The 20315-nt window shown below is 44.1% G+C and overlaps 1 protein-coding gene across 2 annotated transcripts in view; it reads left to right on the top strand.

Annotated features, from left to right (window-relative positions):
* CMTM8 (CKLF like MARVEL transmembrane domain containing 8) overlaps positions 1-20315 on the top strand; it is a 94075-nt gene that overhangs the window by 29606 nt on the left and 44154 nt on the right. The window contains exon 1 of one of the 2 annotated variants that reach the window (XM_043442979.1): positions 15578-15702. The exons of the other annotated variant lie outside the window; for it this stretch is intronic. Within the exon in view, the coding sequence (XP_043298914.1) occupies positions 15628-15702 (75 nt within the window). The 5' untranslated portion in view covers positions 15578-15627. Of the gene's footprint in view, positions 1-15577; positions 15703-20315 lie in introns of those variants that run through there. 2 annotated transcript variants of the gene reach the window in all.

Below are 20315 nucleotides of genomic sequence, written 5' to 3'. Positions count from 1 at the left end.
CACCAGTCACATCACATCACAACAACTGGGTGTTGTTTTCACTTTGGCTCCATCTCGTCATTCTTTCTGGAGTTATTTCTCCACTCTTCTCCAGTAGCATATTCTGGTGCTCTTCTGCAGGCACCTACCGACCTGGGGAATTCATCTTTCAGTGTCCTATCTTTTTGCCTTTTCCTACTGTTTGTGGGGTTCTCAAGGCAAGAATACTGAAGGGGTTTTCCTTCGCCTTCTCCAATGGACTGCGTTTTGTCAGAACTCTCCACCGTGACCCGTCCATCTTGGGTGGCCTTACACAGCATGGCTCATAGTGTCATTGAGTTAGACATGCTGTGGTCCATGTGATCGCTTTGATTAGTTTTCTGTGATTGTGGTTTTATTCTTTCTGCCCTCTGAGGGATAAGGATTAGAGGCTTATGGAAGCTTCCAGATGGGAGAGACTGACTGTGGGGGAAACTGGGTCTTATTCTGATGGGCAAGGCCATGCTCAGTAAATCTTTAATCCAGTTTTCTGTTGATGGGCAGGGCTGTGTTCCCTCCCTGTTGTTGACCTGAGACCAAACTATGGTGGAGGTAATGAAGGTAATGGCGACCTCCTTCACAAAGCCCCAGGCACGCACTGCCACACGCAGTGACCCTGATCTGCAGCAGGTCACCACTGACCCACATCTCTGCCGGAGACTCCTGGACACTCACGGGCAAGTCTGGGCCAGTCTCTTGTGGGGTCACTGCTCCTTTCTCCTGGGTCCTGGTTGCACACAAGGTTCTGTTTGTGCCCTCCAAGAGTCTGTTTCCCAGTCCTGTGTAAGTTCTGGCGGCTCTGTGGTGGGGTCAGTGGCGACCTCCTCCAAGAGGGCTTATGCCACACCCAGGTCTGCTGCACCCAGAGCCCCTGCCCCCGCAGCAGGCCACTGCTGACCCGTACCTCTGCAGGAGACACTCAAACACTCAAAGGCAGGTCTGGCTCAGTGTCTGTGGGGTCTCCTGGTGCACACAGGTTTTGTCTGAGCCCTCTGAGCGTCTCTGGCGGGTATGGGGGGTTTGATTCTAAACGCAATTTCACCCTTCCTACCATCTTGCTGGGGCTTCTGCTTTGCCCCTGTACATGGGGTGTCTTTTTTTGGTGGGATCCAACATTCTCCTATTAATGGCTGTTCAGCAGTAAGTTGTAATTTTGGAGTTCTTGCAGGAGAAGGTGAGCACACATCCTTCTACTCCACCATCTTGGGTATTATTGTCACCCTAAATTATATTACTGTTTCTAATGAAGTCTTTGCTTCAGAGAAGCCCATGGAATAGAAACAAGACTGGCCTGTATAGCATTGAAAATCAGAATTCACCACCAATGTGTAAAAGTCAGAAATTTTAGGAAAATCTAGATTTCCTCGGACCTTCCTGGCAGTCCAGTAGTTAGGACTCCCAGCTTCCAGTGCAGGGGGCACAGGTTGGATCCCTGGTCTGGGAACTAAGATCTGCATGCCCTCTAGCACAACCCTCCCCCTCAAATAAAAAATCTAGAATTCCATCTTCTCTTGGAAAATTGGATCAAGGCACAACATTGGGCTCCCAGTCCCTTGTGGCATCATCCTCTGGCCTCTGCCTGTGAGAGTGCTGCTTGCATGCATGTTTGACTGTTGTGACAAAGCCTGAGATAAGGGGCTTAAACCAGGCAGGAACGTGTTTCTCTTGCATTCAGCAACCACGTGCTAGTGGCTCAGAGCAGACAGGGTGGCTCTGAAGTGCCAGGGGTCCTGCCACACCTGGCCTGATTCACTGTGCCCTGCACAGGGGGTTCGTCGTGGTCCCGGTGCTGTTGCTCACCATCACTTCTGCTCCAGGAGGAAGGCAGAGTGGAGGATGCAGCCCTCCAGGATCCTACTGGAAAGTTGCGCATGTCGTTGCTTCTCTGTTAGCACGTCCTTGGTGTAGCCACGTCTGGCTGCAGCGAAGGCTGGGGAAATGTGGTCTCTGTCTGTATGACCATGTAAATAGCCAAAGCCCACTTCTTCGTGAGCAGAGGAGGTGAACGTGGGTCTTGCTTTATTCCCCCTAGGCCCCATGTTCACCTTTCTGCAGCCCTCCACCCTGGGCAGTCTTCTCATGACTGAGAAGAGTCATTGCTATTCCTTGCGGGCTTCACTCACTTGTATTACCTGCTTGGTCCCAGGAGACATTTAAGGTTGCTTTCTCAACTGTGCCCTGATGATCTTTTTCAATATGACACCCCCGGCTTTTATACTGCTGCTGCCTCTGTTTAGAATTCCCTTCCCTCCCTTTCCAGGACAGAGGAGCCTGGCGGGCTACTGTCCATGGGGTCTCTAAGAATCTAAGACTGAGTGACTTTGACTTTCCATCTTCACTTTCCCTCCCTTTCAGGCCTGCCAAACTCCTGCTGAGGATAACTCACCTCCTTCCTTTCCCAAGTTGAGTTCTCTCTGCTTTGTCCCATCCTAATACACAAACTGCTAATTCTACATGTTAACCTGTTACTTACCTTCATAGCCTGAAAGCCTGCAAGGTTCCTGGTACATAACACAGAATAATGATCAGTACCATTTATTGAATGTTCGGAGAAAGGCATTGTCTAGAACTTCTATAAACATTTTTTAATGTGCCACAATGAAATAGCATGCTAGTCATGGCCTTTCCAGTTGGAGATGATGGAAACTTGACCCAGACTGACTTGAACAACAACAGAAAGGAGCATTTACTGGTTCATGTATCTGAGAAGTAGAGGTGTGGGACTAGCTTCAGTTACGGCAGAAGCCAAGAGCTGAAATAAAATGATAGCAAATCGCAGTCTCACTCTCCATCTCTTGGCCATGCTTTTTTCAGTGTAGACTTTATTCTTAGGAAGGCTTTCTCTGCAGGATGACATAGATGTCACCCACAGTTCTGTATTATTTTTATAGTTACTGATTCCAGGAAAAAAAAGAAGAAGAACATGAATCTTTCTCTTCATAGCGATAACCAAGTGCTGGAGGAAGCCTCGCATGGGCCTGCCTTAAGTCATATGGCCATGCCTGGTCCAGTCAGTATGGCCAGCGAGATCGAGCACAGTGACCACACCCCGGTCATCTGTCTACTTCTGGTACTAGGGAACGGAGTCAACCTCACTCAGATTACATTTCAGAGAAGCTTGATCTCCAAGGAGGGAGATAACAGGCAAGAACACATGCCCATTACATCTAGAACTACCCTTATCCTATTTTACGGATGAGGCTAAAAGAGGTTATGGAGACCTAAAATCACAACCAGAAAGTAGCAGAACTGGGATTCAAACCAGGTCTTTCTGACTCCAGATGGTGGGTGCTTAATTCACTGCACCTAACTTTTTTGAGAGTGAATGACCCTGGAACGCCATCTTTGTATGGGGAAAACTGAGATTTGGTGCCCGTATGTATGACCGTCAGAATACTGAATTTTCTCATAGCCCCCACCATGGGAGGAATTTGTGTAGAAGCACACATTTAGGGAATTTCCTAGTGGTCCAGTGGTTAAGACTTCACCTTCCAATGTCAGGGGTACAGGTTTGATCCCTGGTCGGGGAGCTTAAATCCCACATGGCTTGTGGCCAAAAAACCAGAACATAAACAATAGAAGTAATATTGTAACACACTAAATAAAGACTTAAAAAAAAAACTACAAAAAAAAAAAAATACTACAGATTTAGCTATAAGCTCTGCTTTCCCTGGAATACTTCTGGTGCTGTACCTGAAAAGACTTTCCTTGGCCAGTATAGAACTCATTTTACTTTCACGGAAGTAGGAGGAGTGGGGCAGCTGGATTCTTTTCTTGGAATGTGTTGGTTACTTTAGCACACACATTCCCAATTGAGGCGATGTTATCTGCAAGGGAAGGAAAACTGGTTCCAGTTCTAGGGGTGAGTGAAAAAAACCTTACTCTTATTTATGTATAAGTGCATATGGACATGGGCTTCTGGCTCAGCAGCAAAGAATCTGCCTGCAATGTAGGAGACCCCAGTTCTATCCCTGGGTCGGGAAGATCTCCTGGAGAAGGGAATGGCAACCTACTCCAGTATTCTTGCCTAGAGAATCTCATGGACAGAGGAGCCTGGCAGGCTGCAATCCGTAGGGTCGCACAGAGTCAGACACAACTGAAGTGATTAAGCAGCAGCAGCATATGTACATATAGTACATAAATACATGTATGGTTTATCTGTGCTATTTTTAAAAATAGTTTTATTTAGGCTGAATTTTTGTACCATAAAGTTCATCTGTTTTTTTTTTTTTATTTTTTTTATTTTTTTATTTTATTTTATTTTTTTTTTTAGTTCATCTGTTTTTAAGTGTACACTTCACTGGTTTTTAGTAACTTTGCAATTTCTTAAAAATATTTTTTTGTCTGTGCTGATCCTTGGTTGCAGCGCATGGGGTCTGTTTTCCTGGCCAGGGATCAAGCCCGGGCCCTCTGCATTGGGAGCGTGGAGTCCTAGCCACTGGACCCCCAGGAAGTCCTGGGTTGTTTGTCTTTTTGATGTTTGTATGAATTCTTTGTGTATTTTGGACATCAGCCCCTTATCAGATATATCATTTGTAAATCCCTTCTCCCATTCAGTAAATTGCCTTTCCAATCCAAATTCCACTATTGGTGGTTTTCCTTTGCTGTACAAAAGCTTTTTATTCAGTGTAGTCCCACTTTTTTTTTTTTTTTTTTTTGTACTTTTGCTTTAGTTGAACTTGCCTGAGGAGACATACACAGAAAGATATGGGTAAGACTGATGTCAAGGAGCTATTGAGTTATCATAAATGGATGTTGAATTTTGTCAAACTCTTCTTCTGCATCTACTGAGATGATTTTTATCCTTTGTTATAATGTGGTATATCACCTTGATTGATTTGCAGATGTTAAACCATCCTTGCATCCCTGAAATGAATCCTACTAGATCATGGTCTGTGATCCTTTTAGTGTTTTCTTGAATTTGGTTTCCTTATATTTTACCTAGGATTTTTTTGCATCTATGTTCATCAGAAATCTTGGCCTGTAATTTTTTCATCCCATTCACTCTCAGACCCACTTTAGTCAGCCTGTCACTATCCCACCCAACCACTGGTCAGGGTCATCAATGGTGCCATTTTGCCAAACCCAGTCACAAACTTTCAGTTCTCTTCTTACTGAACCTACTTTGACCCAGTTGACGATTCTGCTTTTTTTCTTTTAAGTACTTCCTTTTCTTGGATTTGGGCTGCTGTCCTAAATTTGTTCTTATTTCTTGGATGTGCTCCTCACCTGCTTTCCTGGTACCTCCTCATCTCCCCAAGTCTAAACATGGGAGCGTGGGGACTCAGGCCTTAGGATATTCTTCTTGCCTATCTATCGTTATTGATCTCCAGAATCATGGCTTTACACTTTCTCTCTATGTCTGTGACTTCCAGTTTCTATCTTCAGCTTGAACTTCTTCCCCAAATCCCAGATTTGTATATACCAACTTACTATCTCTTGTATATTTCATCAGCAACTCAGTGCTAAGTGCCAATTTTGGGGAAATACACAGGATAGAGAACCAAGTTAAAAGAACTCATGAGGATGCAGTGAGCAAAATCCAGACTGTGTTTATAGGACAAATGACCCAATTTCTTTAAAAAAAAAATTAAAAAAAAATAAAGGGAGTGATGGAAGAGAAACCTTATAAATTAAGAGACTTAAGAGGTAAATGTCAGTCGTGATATGTGGACCTTACTTGGATACTGATTAAAATAAGCAAATGGTTAAAAAAATAAATTATGAGATTATCAGGGATATTTGAATATTGATAAATATTAATATTAAATATTACCGTTAATTTTGTAGCCATGATAATGCTGATTTGATTATATTAGGAAAAAACATTTTTTATTTTTTATTTTTTATTTTTTTTTTTTGAAAAAACATTTTTAAAAAATCTATCCAGAATGCTATCAGTTCTCACCACCTCCAGTATTGCTACCAAAAGTCAAACTAGGTCCTCTTTTGTCTTCTTCTTTTTTTTTATATATATATATTTGCCTTTTAACTGATCTCCATGCTTTTACTACCTGTTTTCAGCAAAGCAGCCAGAGAGATCCCACTAAGATGAGTCACATTATACCCCATCCATCTCACGTGGAATAAAAGCCAAAGTCTGTTCAATCTTCAAAATCCTGTGTCCTACTCCCCTTCTGGGTCAGCCACTCAGCCTCCTGGCACCTGCCTTGTTTTTCTGCATAAACTTTTATCACCATCTGACTATCTGACGTGTAATTTGGGGGGCTGATACTCCCACTAGAATGAGAGTGATGTGAGAACTGAGACTGTTTATCTTGTTCATTTCTGTACCCCAAGGACTCCTCACAGATAGTAGACTCTGAGTAAATGTTTGTTAAAAGAAAGACACGTTTCACGGTGGGGAGAAACGGAAGGCTTTAGGACAGAAATGTTTACAGAGGTTCCTGGGGAGTGAAGGACCGTCTTGAGAAACGGCTGAGAAGCGGGCCCGGCCCAAGTCTGGGCAGAGCACGTGGTTGCCTCGGGGCTGCTGTCACCCCCTCTGCTGTGTTGTTCTGTTGCCTTTTCCCGTGTGGGACGGCCCGTCATCTCATCTATGACAGCTGCGTGTCACTGAGCAGAACTTGGCTAATCAATTCTAACAAGGAAGTGGAACTCACTCAGTTGTGTCCAACTCTGCGATCTCATGGACTGTAGCCCACCAGGCTCCTCTGTCCGTGGGGATTCTCCAGGCAAGAGCGGGTTGCCATTCCCTTCTCCAGGGGATCTTCCCAACCTAGGGATCAAATCCTGGTCTCCTGCATTACAGGCAGGTTCTTTACTGTCTGAACCACCAGGGAAAGGCTGCGTGAATTTCTTCTCCTTGGACTGAACCACAGTCTCTTGAACTCATCCAGTGTGGCTAATACTGACCATCACGTGGGACTTCCCCCGCCCCTCACCCCGTGGCAGGATGTTTATCACCTCTGGCTCCCAGGGTTCATTTGACAGCAAAAAAGCATCTTAAGTGTGTTTCACGCACATGTCCACTCCCTCCCCCCCATAAGAGAACTGGGGTATCAGAGAGGCTTCTAGAAGGAACAGTGAAGAAGTGACCCAATCCGTGCAAAGGCTCCAGTGCACTTAGTTTATGGCTGGAATATGATGCTCTGGATATTTGCAATGCCTCTGGAGTATTTTCTGAAACTCAGTTTGTAGTAATTCACTGGGTATTTTATTTGTAGTTCACTTGTTTCTAAAAAGAGTTTGAAGTAGCCTTTTGAGTATATATAACCCCCCCACCCCACCCCCGTGCAAATATACACTGAAACTTAACAAAAGTGGGGAAAGCCCTACCCCGGGAGAGCAGGAGGAGGCAGGTGAGTGAGCGCTGGGGGTGGGGGCAGGGCGGTGAAGTGGGGTTCTCAGTGGGGGGTCACCTGCTGCCCACCAACCAGAAACTGGGGAGGTGTGCTCCCGCTCATGACTGCCATACTTTGGTTGGTCACACAGCGTGGTTTTTTTTCCCCTTTGGGCATCAGGTTGCTTTTTACTGAGAAGTCTAAATAACTGGCTCTATAGCATCATTGAAAAAGGTGGATATAGGACTTTGAGTAGACATTCTAGATGATTGGTGTCTATCTCCACCTCCTGCCAAGATCACGGCTCCCCGAGGCCATGAACTGTGACTGTTCATCTCGGTGCTCCAGTCCCTGGAAGGCAGGAGGAACTCGATAAATATTTTATTGAGTAAATGAATGGTGTTACGGTTCTCTTTACTGGAAAGCAAGAAGCCAGTCAGTTGTTTGAGGGAGAGTTTGGTTGGTTGGTTTTTTTCCTGGCTCGTTTTGTTTTGTTTTTTTTGTGTGTGTGTGGATTTTTTTTAAAGTTGTGTTAGTTTCAGGTGTACAACATAGTGATTCAGATATATATGTGTGTGTGTGTGTGTGTGTGTGTATTCTTTTTTAAGGTTCTTTTCCCTTATAAGTTATTACAGAACATTGAATATAGTTCCCTGTGCTATACAGTAGGTCCTTGTTGATTATCTATTTTCTATACACTAATGTGTATATGTTAATCCCAGCCTCCTAATTTATAGCTCCCTCCTTCCCCAAGTCTTTCTGAGAGTTCTCTCACATGAGCGGTTATATCGGGAATGTTGAATGGCATCCTGGATCTTGTCCTCAAGGAAACTTGGGAGAACCTTCAGACGTAGGGTCCACACGGCCTTTCCTTGTTGAGGGAGAGTTGCAGGCCTGGCATCACAGAGCGGTTGAAGTGAGGGGAGCATTTCAGAGGCCCCGACAATGCAATCTAGGCACACACTTCGGCTCATCCGACCTGACCCGGGAGGGAAGCTTCGAACCCTCAGGGCATGTGGAGAGCAGCCCCTACGTGTTCCTGCTTCCGGGCAGCCGTGGGTGCCTGCTGGAGGCGGTTCAGTTGCAAGGCACATTATACAGTAGTGAAAAAGCAGGGCCCTTGCACAGAGGTGAATATTAAACATATACCAAAAAATACGTATGCCAAAGTGGATAAAATCCATGTAATTTCTGTAGACTGGTTAGGTGTCTTGTGCCTGTCTTAACGTATCAGAGTCCTGTTTTTAACGAAGTACTACGGTTATGTAAGATGGGAGAAGCTGGGTGATGGGTACCAAAGAGCTCTGGGTACTATTTCTGCAACTCCTTATGAGTCTCTCATTTAAAATAACAACGTTTTGAATTTAATTTTTAAAGCAGGGACTGGCAGCAGGGCTGGCGTCAGTCCCATACTACCCTGTGCGGAGCAGTGACTTCCATCCCTTGTCCCGACTGATAGCTACATGTTGCTCTTTGCTTTCTCCCCTTGGGAATATAAACTCCTTGAAAGCTGTATCTGTTTTGCTCACTATTAAATTCCTCTCCACCTAGCGTGGAGCCTGGCGCCTGTTGTTTGCACCCAGGTGTTTGAGTGAACGTAGCACAGGTGACTTAGAATCTGAGGCTCTTCTGACCTGTGTTGAGGAGAGCAATGCTGCTTCCTCCGGGCATCGGGAGAGTTAAATGTCCATAATGTGGATAGAAGCTGAAGCTCTGATACTGTGGCCACCTGATGCAAAGAACTGACTCATTGGAAGAGACCCTGATGTGGGAAGGATTGAAGGCAGGAGGAGAAGGGGACGCCAGAGGAGGAGATGGTTGGATGGCATCACCGACTCGATGGACATGAGTTTCAGCCAGCTCTGGGAGATGGTGAAGGACAGGGAACCTGGCGTGCTGCAGTCCACGGGGTCGCAAAGAGTCGGACACGACCGAGCAACTGAACACGGATGACAACAATGTGGATAGAACTCAGGGCCTGCCTGAGAGCAAAAACTTTGAGAAAAACATCATGACTGTGTGTCATGCTAATTTAAAATTAGCATGTCACATAGGGGTTGGCACGCTTTCCTTAAAGAGCCAGAGAACGTGTTTGGGCCTTTGCAGGCCATGCGGCTCTGCGGGACGGTGAGGAGCCATGGATAATCTGTAGCTGAGTGAGCCTGCCTGTACTCCAGTGCAGTTTTACTTGCAGACATTGGAACTTGAATTTCATATAGTTTTCACTTTATGAAGTGTGTGCCTTCTTTTTATTCCCCGCCCCCCACTTTGAAAATAGGACCCACCGTTAGCTCTTGGGCCTGTGGACTCTGCCTTTTCCCCAGACCCCCTCTCCATATCACTGGCCATGGGCACACACGGAAGCTCTGGAAGCTCGAGCCTCTGGGGGCAGAGTTAATGTTCCCCTCACAAGCGGTTGGCATAATGGTCCCTCTCTCGGCCTGGAGGAAGGCTGCTCCTCTGGCCTCAGGAGACCCAGCCTGCGTCGCCCTCGGGAAGCCCCTTTCCCCTGCGTGGGTTTCACAGAAGCCCGCTCAGTTCCAGGCCCCTCGAGGTGGTCTCTTCGGGTGACTTGTCTCCTGGAAGGTCAGATGGGTTTGGTCTCAGCCTGCTCAGCCCCTCTCAGCCCCAGGGGGCGCGGTAGGGCCTTCAGGCCCTTGGTCACCCACTGGGCCCACTTTGGGGTTGGAATTGCGATATGCAGTGGAGTCAGGTTTGGGGTGCTTCTCATCTTTTAATTTGGGCTGGCCAGGAGCCACTGAATCCCCTTTCCTGCCTAAGTAGTTAGACTCACGCAATGAGGACATCAACAGGCTGCTTTGAGAACTGACACCCGACAATAGATGAGGTCTCTAGCACATAACCACTATTTTTATTGGGTACCTTCTGTAATAATTGAGCCCAGATGAGGTAAGGGAGTTCCCAGCTAGAAGGGAATAAGGTAAGACTGTCTCCATGCCTTTAGACACACACACAGCCACTCAATGTTCTTAGTTGGATGTTTTTCTTCAATGTTTTGTCTTTATCAAAACTAGCCTGACACATAGTCATAATTTTTTTTCTCAAAAGTTTTATTTAAACCTCCTAGATATTTTGTTCCTAAATAGCCAGTGTAGTGACTACTTTTACTCTTAAAATCATGGAACACTTTAGTGGCTAATACTTTTAAGCTAGTACTAGGTAAATTATTTTCTTAGTGGTCAAATAAGTTTTAGTGTTTTATTGATTGGGTGAAGCCCACTAGTAAAGTTTTTTATTTTGTCTTTGTGTATGGCAAGAATTATAGTTATGCTGCCAATTCAGAATACAATTAAATTAGGACATTGGATTTAGGAAGATGAAAGTTTAGCAAAATATCTAAATGTCTGTTGGGAAGCTTTTAAAAGTTGATTGGATTGGTAGAATCTGAGTAAATATTTTAGAAAATTATTCTTTGATTAAAAATCTGCATGTTTCATATATTCTCCCAACCATATAGAGATGGCCAAATCAATTCCATTTCTGTACACAAACAATGAATAGTTTGCAAATACAATTTTTAAAACTTACTAAGACCTTTATAGTGCAGAACTATGAAATTCATTGAAAGATAAAGATCTAAGGAAAAAAAGAAAGCTATACCATTTTCATAAATGGGAAGCATCCATATTGCACAGATGCCAACTCTTTTGCAAATAATTTCATTCAAAGTAATTACAATCCAAACCACAAAATCTTTGTGTGGGTATGTGTAAGGTATGTGTAAATTAGGCTGCTTCTAAACCCATGTGAAGCAGGATGACAGTCTGAGACCAAATTTAGAGGACTTTGGTGCTAGACTATGGAGTTTAGATATGATTAATATGTCAGTGTTTATTAGACTGGGTCAGAAATGTAAAACAAACTTTTTTTTGCATAGCTTTAATGTTATAAGCAAATTCTGGACATTCTGGGTTTACCCGGGGGTTGCCAGGCATGCTCAGGGGAGACATTTGTATTTGTGTTTGCGTCACCTCGGTGCTGAGCTGTAGTCATCCATCATGGGCTAATGACAGAAGAGCAAGCAGACTGATTTTGTAAAGGGCAGCTTAGACCGAGCGAGGCCAGAGTTCGCCAAGGGGCTTGCAGCAGCTGGAGTAAAGTGACCGGAGAATTGTGTTGTCACACAGGATGTGACATGGCTAGTGAGCACAAAACAACTGCCACACTGCGCTTGGTCCCACATCTGCATTTCAGAGTGTTTCGTTTCATAAAATCTGGCCACCAAAAAATAACTGGTTGTGTTGATTTGAAGTTTATTGGATTTGTGATTTTTTGTTCTATTAAATTGCAAATTTGGTTTTGTTTTATCAATGGGAAGGAACCATAAGTAGAAGACGTGCATTTAAGAAATAGACTCACAGGCTAAAGAGGATAAACTTCTGGTTGCCAGGGGCAAGGATGGGGGCCAGGGATAGTTACAGGGTTTAGGATGGACTTGTAAACACTGCTGTATTTAAAAGGGATGAGCACAAACAAGGACCTACTCCATAGTGCAGGGAACTCTGCTCAATGTTACCTGGCAGCCTGGATGGGAGGGGAGTTTGGGGGAGATGGATACATGTGTATCTATGGCTGAGTCCCTCAGCTGTGAACCAGAAACCATCACAACATTGTTTGTTAATTGGCTACACCCCAGTACAAAATAGAAAGTTAAAAAGAAAAGGTCTATGTTTAGCCCTTGTTCACACTGACATTACACGACTTAGCTGTCGCTGAGGGCTATTGTAACAATTATTTTCACTTTATTTTTTTCATTAAAAATTTTTTTTGGCCGTGCCATGTGGCTTGTGGAATCTCAATTCCCCGACCATGGATTGAACCCCGGGCCCTTGGATTGAAAGCACGGAGTCCTAACTACTGGACCACCAGGGAGTTCCCTATTTTCACTTGAAAGAGGCCCATGTACTTTTCAAGACTCAGAAATACTGAGACATGCTGAATAGGACGGGACTATGATGTAGATTTCAGTTTTCTTTCTCCACTGGCAATCTGTTGGGAGGTGAGAGGGAAAGATGAATTTCAGCGGAGAAGTGTACTTGTCTTGGGTCAGCTGTTGACAAGTCTTTAGGCGTTTCACTTAATCGGATGAAGAAACCGAGAAAAGTTAAGTGGCTTATTGAAAGCCCCGTAGCTGGAAGTGAAAGGAGGACACCAGTTCAGCTCGAATCCCTTCTACCGAGCTGTCAGACAGGGGTGATCGGTGGCCTCACTGGGTGGTGACGGCTGGATCCAGGGAAGCAATGAATCTGGAAACCTTATTTCTTGAATTTTCCTGTTCCCACCTAACAGTCAGAGATACCTGGCACCCGCCTGGTGTGTGGTGAGTTAAGTTAAGCCAGTGGCCTGCACAGTTAAGTCCTGGGCCCCGCATCCTGCCTCCTTTGACATTATTTATTTGTCTGTGTGTTTATTTGTTCATTGTCAAGTGCTGTCTTTTTTCCCCTTTATTGGCTGCCATGTGGCATGCAGGATCTTCATTTCTCGATCAGGGATCAAACCTGCATCCCCTGCAGTGGCAGCACTGAGCCCGAACCACTGAACCACCGGGGAAGTCCTGAGTCTTATGCATCTTGAACAGGGCACTCAGTGAAACTCAGGCTCATCTGCTTTCCCCTGAGTGACACGTGTCCTCCACACGTCTGTTTCCAGGTCTTTGCTCATGCAAAGATGGTTGAAGCCTAGGATGGACCGTAGATATGTGTTCTCGTGTGTTCACCCAGCCCACTTGGAGGACATTTTGCTTTGTAGGAACCCGGTTTCCCTCTGCTGCTGCCTTGAGTGGGGTTCTGCTTCTGGTGCATTACTGGCCCAGTGACCCTGGAGAGACCAGCCGCACTCCTGGAGCCGTTATTAAACGACCTGCTGGGGCTGTGGCATGGCTTCACTCGGAGCTCTGTCAACATTATCCCATGGGAATGATGCCCTTAGGGTAGTGTAATGTGCTGTGTTGCTTCACATGTTCCTGTTGGATTTGAGGTTCCAAGGTCGTGACCCCTGCTTTGTTCACCCAGGTTTCTCTTGGGAAGAACAGTGGCTAGATTAACCACATAGGTGCCGGAGGGGTGCGTGTTTGGGTGCCTTAGTGTGTTGTTGATCCTTGGCCCCGCCAGTAGAGGGCAGCAGAGCAGCCCACCTAATGTCCATATTTTCATTATTTTAATAAGCTTCATGAGGTTACCTTTTCAGCTCGTTCCCCATATGTTTGCTCTCAAAAGATGGTTGCTTTTCTGGAATATTTGTGTTCTAGCCACTGGACAAAGAGAAAAAGTCACTATTATGTGTTAGTGTAGAAAGATGATTTTAGGGACGTTGCCCTCTACTTTTGAAGAGGGATTGCACCAGTTCCTGGCCTTGAATGGACACTAACTTGAACTTCTTAACCAGGTTGTTCTCTTTTTTTTTTTTTTAATTTTTTTACAGGCTGTTCTCTTTTATGAAGCAGCATTCATGACGTCAAAGGCTCTTGTGGGATAAACGGTGGCCTCACCCAGAAAACCTCGTGGCTGGTCTCAGCCCTGTCTGCTGCTGGGGTGAACACTGCAGGCTGCTTTGTTTGCCTGAAATCCCAGGGATGTCCTTACAGTGTCTTGTGCAAAATGGTGGTGGTGAAAGATAACAATTTCTTCTATTGTTCAACAGCCTTATCTGGAGGAACATTTAATTACCAGCTTGTGGTAGTTAAGGAAAATAAGGTTGTTAAACTCAGGGGACTTTGGCAGTTGAAATAGGAAAAGAAGATCTGTATGTAGGAAGAATTTGGAGTAGTTTGGGTACAAATTTAAGTATTTGAAGTGTTTGTTCCTGAGAGAGCCCTAGCTAAGAATAACAGTTAAAAGTTAAAGATGCTGAAGGAACCCAAGTGTGGATGGAGGTAAAGAGGTCTGGTTTGTGTTCCCAGCACACATCATGGTCATTTGGCAGTTTTCCTTGCTCATAGATTTTCTGCATAATCTCAATAATCCCCTGGCTAAAAGCTTTGCGTATTGGAAGATCTAAAATATGAGACATGCAATAGACATTTGACTTTTTGCTTTTAAAAATCTTCCCTTCTCTTAAAATTTTTTCTTTAGAATTCTGGGTCTATTTCCAGGGAAACCCTAGCTAGGAATTTCCTTACATCCAGTTTCTGCTTATAAAATGAAAACAGTCCTGATTTTATATTTCATTTGCTCCTATCAGCCAGTCCCACATGGCTAGTTTAAGCCCATCTTGGTTGGATTCACACCTTAAAGAGTGTGGTGTGTTTCCTGTGGAGAACAGTCCACGGTCTAGGACATAGAGCATGAGGTTAGAGGATGTCAGGGCACCGTTTCCAAATGTAAGTTCTCTTCCTTCTACTCCTCCTTTTTGGAGAAGAGTTCAAAATGGAGCATTGGATTAACTCAATGATAATATTGGCTTAGGTTACCCAGTATTTTGTAAACAGGTTGGAGTACTTCGGGTTAATCATAGGAGTGCCAGGATTCTATCTAGCTTGGGTGTTCCTACACTAGAGAGAGGTTTTTCTTATAAGGGGGTCGTTGAGAAACATCAAAAACCAGTGGAAAGGAATTTTTAAGAAAAATTTATCCAAAACTTAAATATAAGGCAAAAAGAGATTACTGAGTATGCTTTCAATATCCCACTGGAGCATTGTTTAACAAGCCTCCGGCGGAGCATTCTAGGGCGGAAGCCAGCAGTTTTTTTCTGTAAAGTGCCACTTAGTAAATATTTTAGGCTTTGCAGCCTGTTTGGTCTCTGAGGTAACCAGTGAACTCGTTTTGTGAGCATAGCCATAAACAATGCATGAATAAATGCATTCAGCTGTGTTCCAATAAAACTTTATTATGGACGTTGACATCTGAATTTCATGTAATTTTCCTGTGTCATAAAATATTTTTCTTTTGATTTTTCCAACCATTTAAAATATAAAAATCATTTTCGTTCACAAGCCCTATGAAAGCAAGCTGATATTAATAAGTTGCAAATGATTTTTGTCCAATTAAGGTGTAGAATGATTTCTCCCATGTAGGGAAGGCCCATCAAGGGTAAAATCTTTATGCCCTATAGGACGTTAACTAGTTTTTTGTTTGATTTTTGTTTGTTTTTGGCACAGCTTGTGAAACCTTAGTGAAAGCGGTGGAAAAGTACAAAATGGAATTGTGTGCCTCTGTTGGCTGTTCAGTTTATGGTGCCAAGTGTCTTTCACAGGATCTGTCTGTTCTTATACCTTAGGGTCACTTCTTGGTTCAAAGCTGGTTTTTGAGTCTGAGAGCAAAGATTTCCTGGGCTAAGGGAGGAGAAGATGAAACACAGCTTCGAAAAGGCAGGTTGGCATCCCAGCAAGCCAGGACCTTGGGGAGAGAGATGGAGACAGAAGGTAAGGGTCAGAGGCCCTCTTTAATTAAGCAGCACCCTTGTGGGTGCGTAAAGCCCCCTGAGGACTCAAGCCCAGAGGAGCGATCATAGCAGCTCTCAGAAGGCGTTGGCCCTTAACCTTTTGGGGAGGTCAGGGGTCTGTTGAGAACTAGGGAAATCTAAGGTTCTTCTCTTCATAAAGTTGTACACACATACACACACACACACACCAGGTTTTGCCTGTAACTTCAGGGTCTTTTGAAACCCCAGATAGAAAGATATTGACTCACTAAATTTAAACAAAAAATTCAGGGCCTTTGGTGTAGAAACTTGTCGTCTTTGGCCTAATGCCCAGTGGCCCTATTGAACTATTAAAATAGGGACTTCCCTGGTGGTCCAGTGGTTAGGACTCTGGACTTCCACTGCAGTGATGCAAATTTAGTCCCTGATCAGGGAACTAAGATCAGATGCGTGCCGCACAGCATGGCCAAAAACAAATAAAAACCTGTTAAAGTGATTTTCTCTCTCTAACCCCTAACCCTCACAAACAGCCACACACCCAACTGGGCAGCCTCCTCCTTTTCTCAGCGAATTGTTCTTGGTCACCATTACTTGAACTCCCCACTCAAAGTCCAACTACATAAGTCCCAGAATCCAAAATAAATTTGGGTTGTAAAGAAGAAAGGGTTTTTGAAGAAAATCTTTGTTGTCTTATTCTAAGTTGCTGAGAGTCACTGCTTGCTGGAATAAAGGCCTTTCCTGGCAAGATTTCCCTATATTCTCATGAGAACACTTGTGTTAACATGTTGCAAAGATGACTTTAATCTTCGTACGGATGACTTTAATCTTCGTACGGATGACTTTAATCTTCGCTAAGGATTCACTTGGTACATGCCTACGTCTTGAAGCCTGTTAATGTAGCCATGAGAAATTTCTAGGACTTTTGAGAATTCTGATGCATCAAAACTTTGGATTTCAGCTCCCATTCTTAATGTGGTAACAGAGTCAAAACATGATTAGATTCAAGATTTTGGTTTTTTTTTTAATTGTAAATCTTAGGTTCCAAACACTTAAAGTAACTCTGGTTACTTATCTTTGGATTTAAGGAAGAAAATAAGGTTCTTAATACTTTCTTCCCCATCATGTGATACATTTCTGAAGCATTCTGGCTTGATTGCATATGGATAGCAACAGATCTATACTTAGCTTTCTTTTTACTCCCAACTTTAATTTTGAAAAATTTCAAATCTGTAGGAAAAGTGAAAGGACAATTCAGGGACTTCCCTGGTGGTCCAGTGGTTAAGACTTTGCCTTCTAATGCAGGGGGTGTGGGTTTAATCCCTGGTTGGAGAAGTAAGATCCCACATGCTTCTCGGCCAAAAAACCAAAGCATGAAACAAAAGCAATATTGTAACAAATTCAATAAAGACTAAAAATGGTATATGTCAAAAAAAATTTTTTTATACGAAAGAAAGAACATTTCAATCCACTTTTGTAGACTCCATTTAAATTCTCAATTAGCATTTTGCTGCACTTGCTGTGTCTCCTTATATGTATTTATTTTAATTTTTGTTCAGTTGCTATGAATTTTCAGGTATGACACTCCCTAAATACTCTAGTGTATCTCCCGAGAACAAAGGTACTCTTATATAATTACAGTCCCTTCATCACACTGAGGGCATTTATTAATAGCATCAGTTCAGTGCTGGTGGTTTTGTTGCTAAGTCCTGCCTGACTCTTTACGACCCCATGGACTGTAGCCCGCCAGGCTCCTCTGTCCATGGGATTTCCCAGGCAAGAATACTATAGTGGATGCCATTTCCTTCTCCAGGGGATCTTCCTGACCCAGGGACCAAATACTTGATTGTTAATGCAGCTCATATTCACAGCCCGCAAATGTCCTTTACCACCCCAATATGTCCCAATCCTGTCCTTTCCCTCTGCCTTCTGTTTAAGGGTCCAGTCAGAGTCACACGTTGCATTTGGTGGCCATGTCTCTTTGATCATCTTTCATCTGGGAGTGTCCTCAGCCTTTTCTTGTCTTAGGACACTGACATTTAGGAGTCTAGGCCATTTTCTGGAATGGTCCACAGCCTGGTTTGTCTGCTTCCTCGTGATGAGATTCAGGTTAAACCATGTGGGCGAGAATACAGGTGAGTGGTGCTGCATGTTTCTGATCAGGGCCCCTCAGGAGGCACGTGATCACGGGCAGTTCCCATGACAGCGCTGCCGCGTGTGGTCCCTGGGTTCCGGGCGTATCTGCGAGATCTTGTAAAATGGGGCCCTCTTGTCCTCAGTCTGTGGGGGCCTATTTTGAAACCATATGCATGTACTTTACCCTAATGCGCTTTCACCCGCTGATGTTCTTCTTAGCCCTGTTGCATCTGTTGCAGGAGGCTGCAAAGAAAAGCAGAAAAAAAAGGAGAAAAGAAAAGGACGTCCAATTAGATCTGTGTAGAACCATCCCTATTGCTGCTTTATTTGTATAATTGCAAGAAATGAATGCTGTGAGCGCTGTGTAGTTGCCAGAGTGTACAATCAGTCTCTGTGAACAAAAGAAGCTTAGTTGGGCTCCGTCTCCCCATAGAGAGACCTCCAAGGCAAATATTTGTCTGGAGTCGGTAGCCTGCAGTGATTACTGAAAGTCTGGGTGAGGTTATAGAAATGCCTGGTGTTTGCCCTGGTGGCGTGCACAAGACAAATGAGGCAGAATTGTGTGAGCACGGTCACACGTCGGTTTTCATGTTTAGTTAATAGACAGAACAGGGACGTGGGCTTCAGCAGCCCCGGCTGGATAAATAACCTCTGCAGAGTCGAGAGAAGAGTCAGCACTGTCTACTGCTGACTTAAAGGGACATTGAAACTTTGTAAATAAAAGGTTTGACTGCAAAATAGATAACCAACAAGGACGTACCGTGTAACACAGGGAACTATACTCAATATTTTGTAAGAACCTATAAGGGAAAAGAATCTGAAAAAAAAAATAAAGTGTAACTGAATCAGTCTGCTATACACCTGAAACTAACACAATAATGTAAATAAACTGTATTCAAATTTAAAATAAAATAATAGGTTTGGCTAAAATCTTAGAAATATCTCTGCATGGATGTGAAACTTTGAGTGGATTTTGTTTTTTATTTTTTAAATTTTTGTTAGAGTATAGTTGATTTACAGTGTTAGGTTAGTTTCTGCTGTATGGCAAAGTGTATCAGTTATAGATACATCAAGTGGATTTTGTATTTCCTCTTTCCCCTTAGGGAAGTGAGCTAAGACTTTAGCTTGGAGCAGTGGATGTGAACCATCTAAGGGAAGATGCTGGCCATCTGAATCCTCCTGGAGAGGTATTCTGCAGAGCCTGGTGTAATTTGGTCATCTCACATGTTTGTTTCAAACATACGTGTTGTTTGTGAAGTTCCATCTCAGCATCGTAGCATCATGTAGCCCAATCTTTTATGACACTGATTCTTAGCCAGGGAGTGGTTTTGACTCGTAAGGAATATATAGCAAAATCGGGAACCATTTTTTATTGTCACAGCCGGGAAGGTGCTATGGGCCTCTACCAAGTAGAGGCAGTGTGTTAGTCACTCGGTCGTGTCTGACTTTTTTTGACCCCACGGACTGTGGCCTGCCAGGCTCCTCTGTCCATGGAGTTCTCCAGGCAAGAATACTGGAGTGGATTGCCATTTCCTTCTCCAGAGATCTACCCAACCCAGGGATTGAACCCAGGTCTCCCACCTTGCAGGCAGATTCTTTACCAGGAGAGCTGCTAAAACATGCTGCAGTAAACAGACACCATCGTCTGCCACACACACATATTGCCAATGACAAAGGAATATCCGGTCCAAAATGTCAGGAGTACCAAGGTGGGAAAGCTCCTTTTTACGTGATTTATCAGCAAATGTTTGCAGTATATGAGGATGTTTGAAGAAAATTAAGTCACTCAAAAGACTGATGCTGAAGCTGAAGCTCCAATACTTTGACCACCTGATGTGGAGAGCCAACTCACTGAAAAAGACCCTGATGCTCGGAAAGATTGAAGGCAAGAGGAGAAGGGGACGACAGAGGATGAGGTGGTTGGATGGCATCACCGACTCAATGGACATGAGTTTGAGCAGACTTCGGGAGATGGTGAAGGACAGGGAAGCCCGGCGTGCTGCAGTCCATGGGGTCGCAAAGAGTCGGACAGAACTGAGCAACTGAGCAACAGCAAAGCTGATCACCTCGTTGGGAAAAGAGACGGCAGAGAATCACCAAATTCTGGTACATTCGTGGTTTTATTTACAAGCCACCTTAGCTGTTGGAGAGGAGCTGGTGCAGCCGGCTGTGAACAGAAACTTCCTCTGAGTTGGCGTTTACAGGGTGAGTCAGTGTGGAGCGTTACAAAACCACTTTTCTGTTTGGACATGAGCGCTGACCCCTGCGAGGCATCTTATTCCTTACCCCTTAACTACCTTTCCTTCTCCAATGGCAACTGTACGTAGGGTTTAAACATAAGTCTTGGATTTGGGTTTTTTTTTTTAACCCATAAAATGTTTTATTGACTTTCGAGGATATCTTAACACAACTGTATTTGCATAAATCTTCTCACTTCGTTTCTTTTCCAGTCAGCTCCGTGCTGTTGAATCAGTTCATTTT

The sequence above is a fragment of the Cervus canadensis genome, chromosome 22 (assembly GCF_019320065.1).
Source record: "Cervus canadensis isolate Bull #8, Minnesota chromosome 22, ASM1932006v1, whole genome shotgun sequence".
NCBI classification, from domain to species: domain Eukaryota; kingdom Metazoa; phylum Chordata; class Mammalia; order Artiodactyla; family Cervidae; genus Cervus; species Cervus canadensis.
This window is presented reverse-complemented; position numbering and strand designations above follow the sequence as displayed.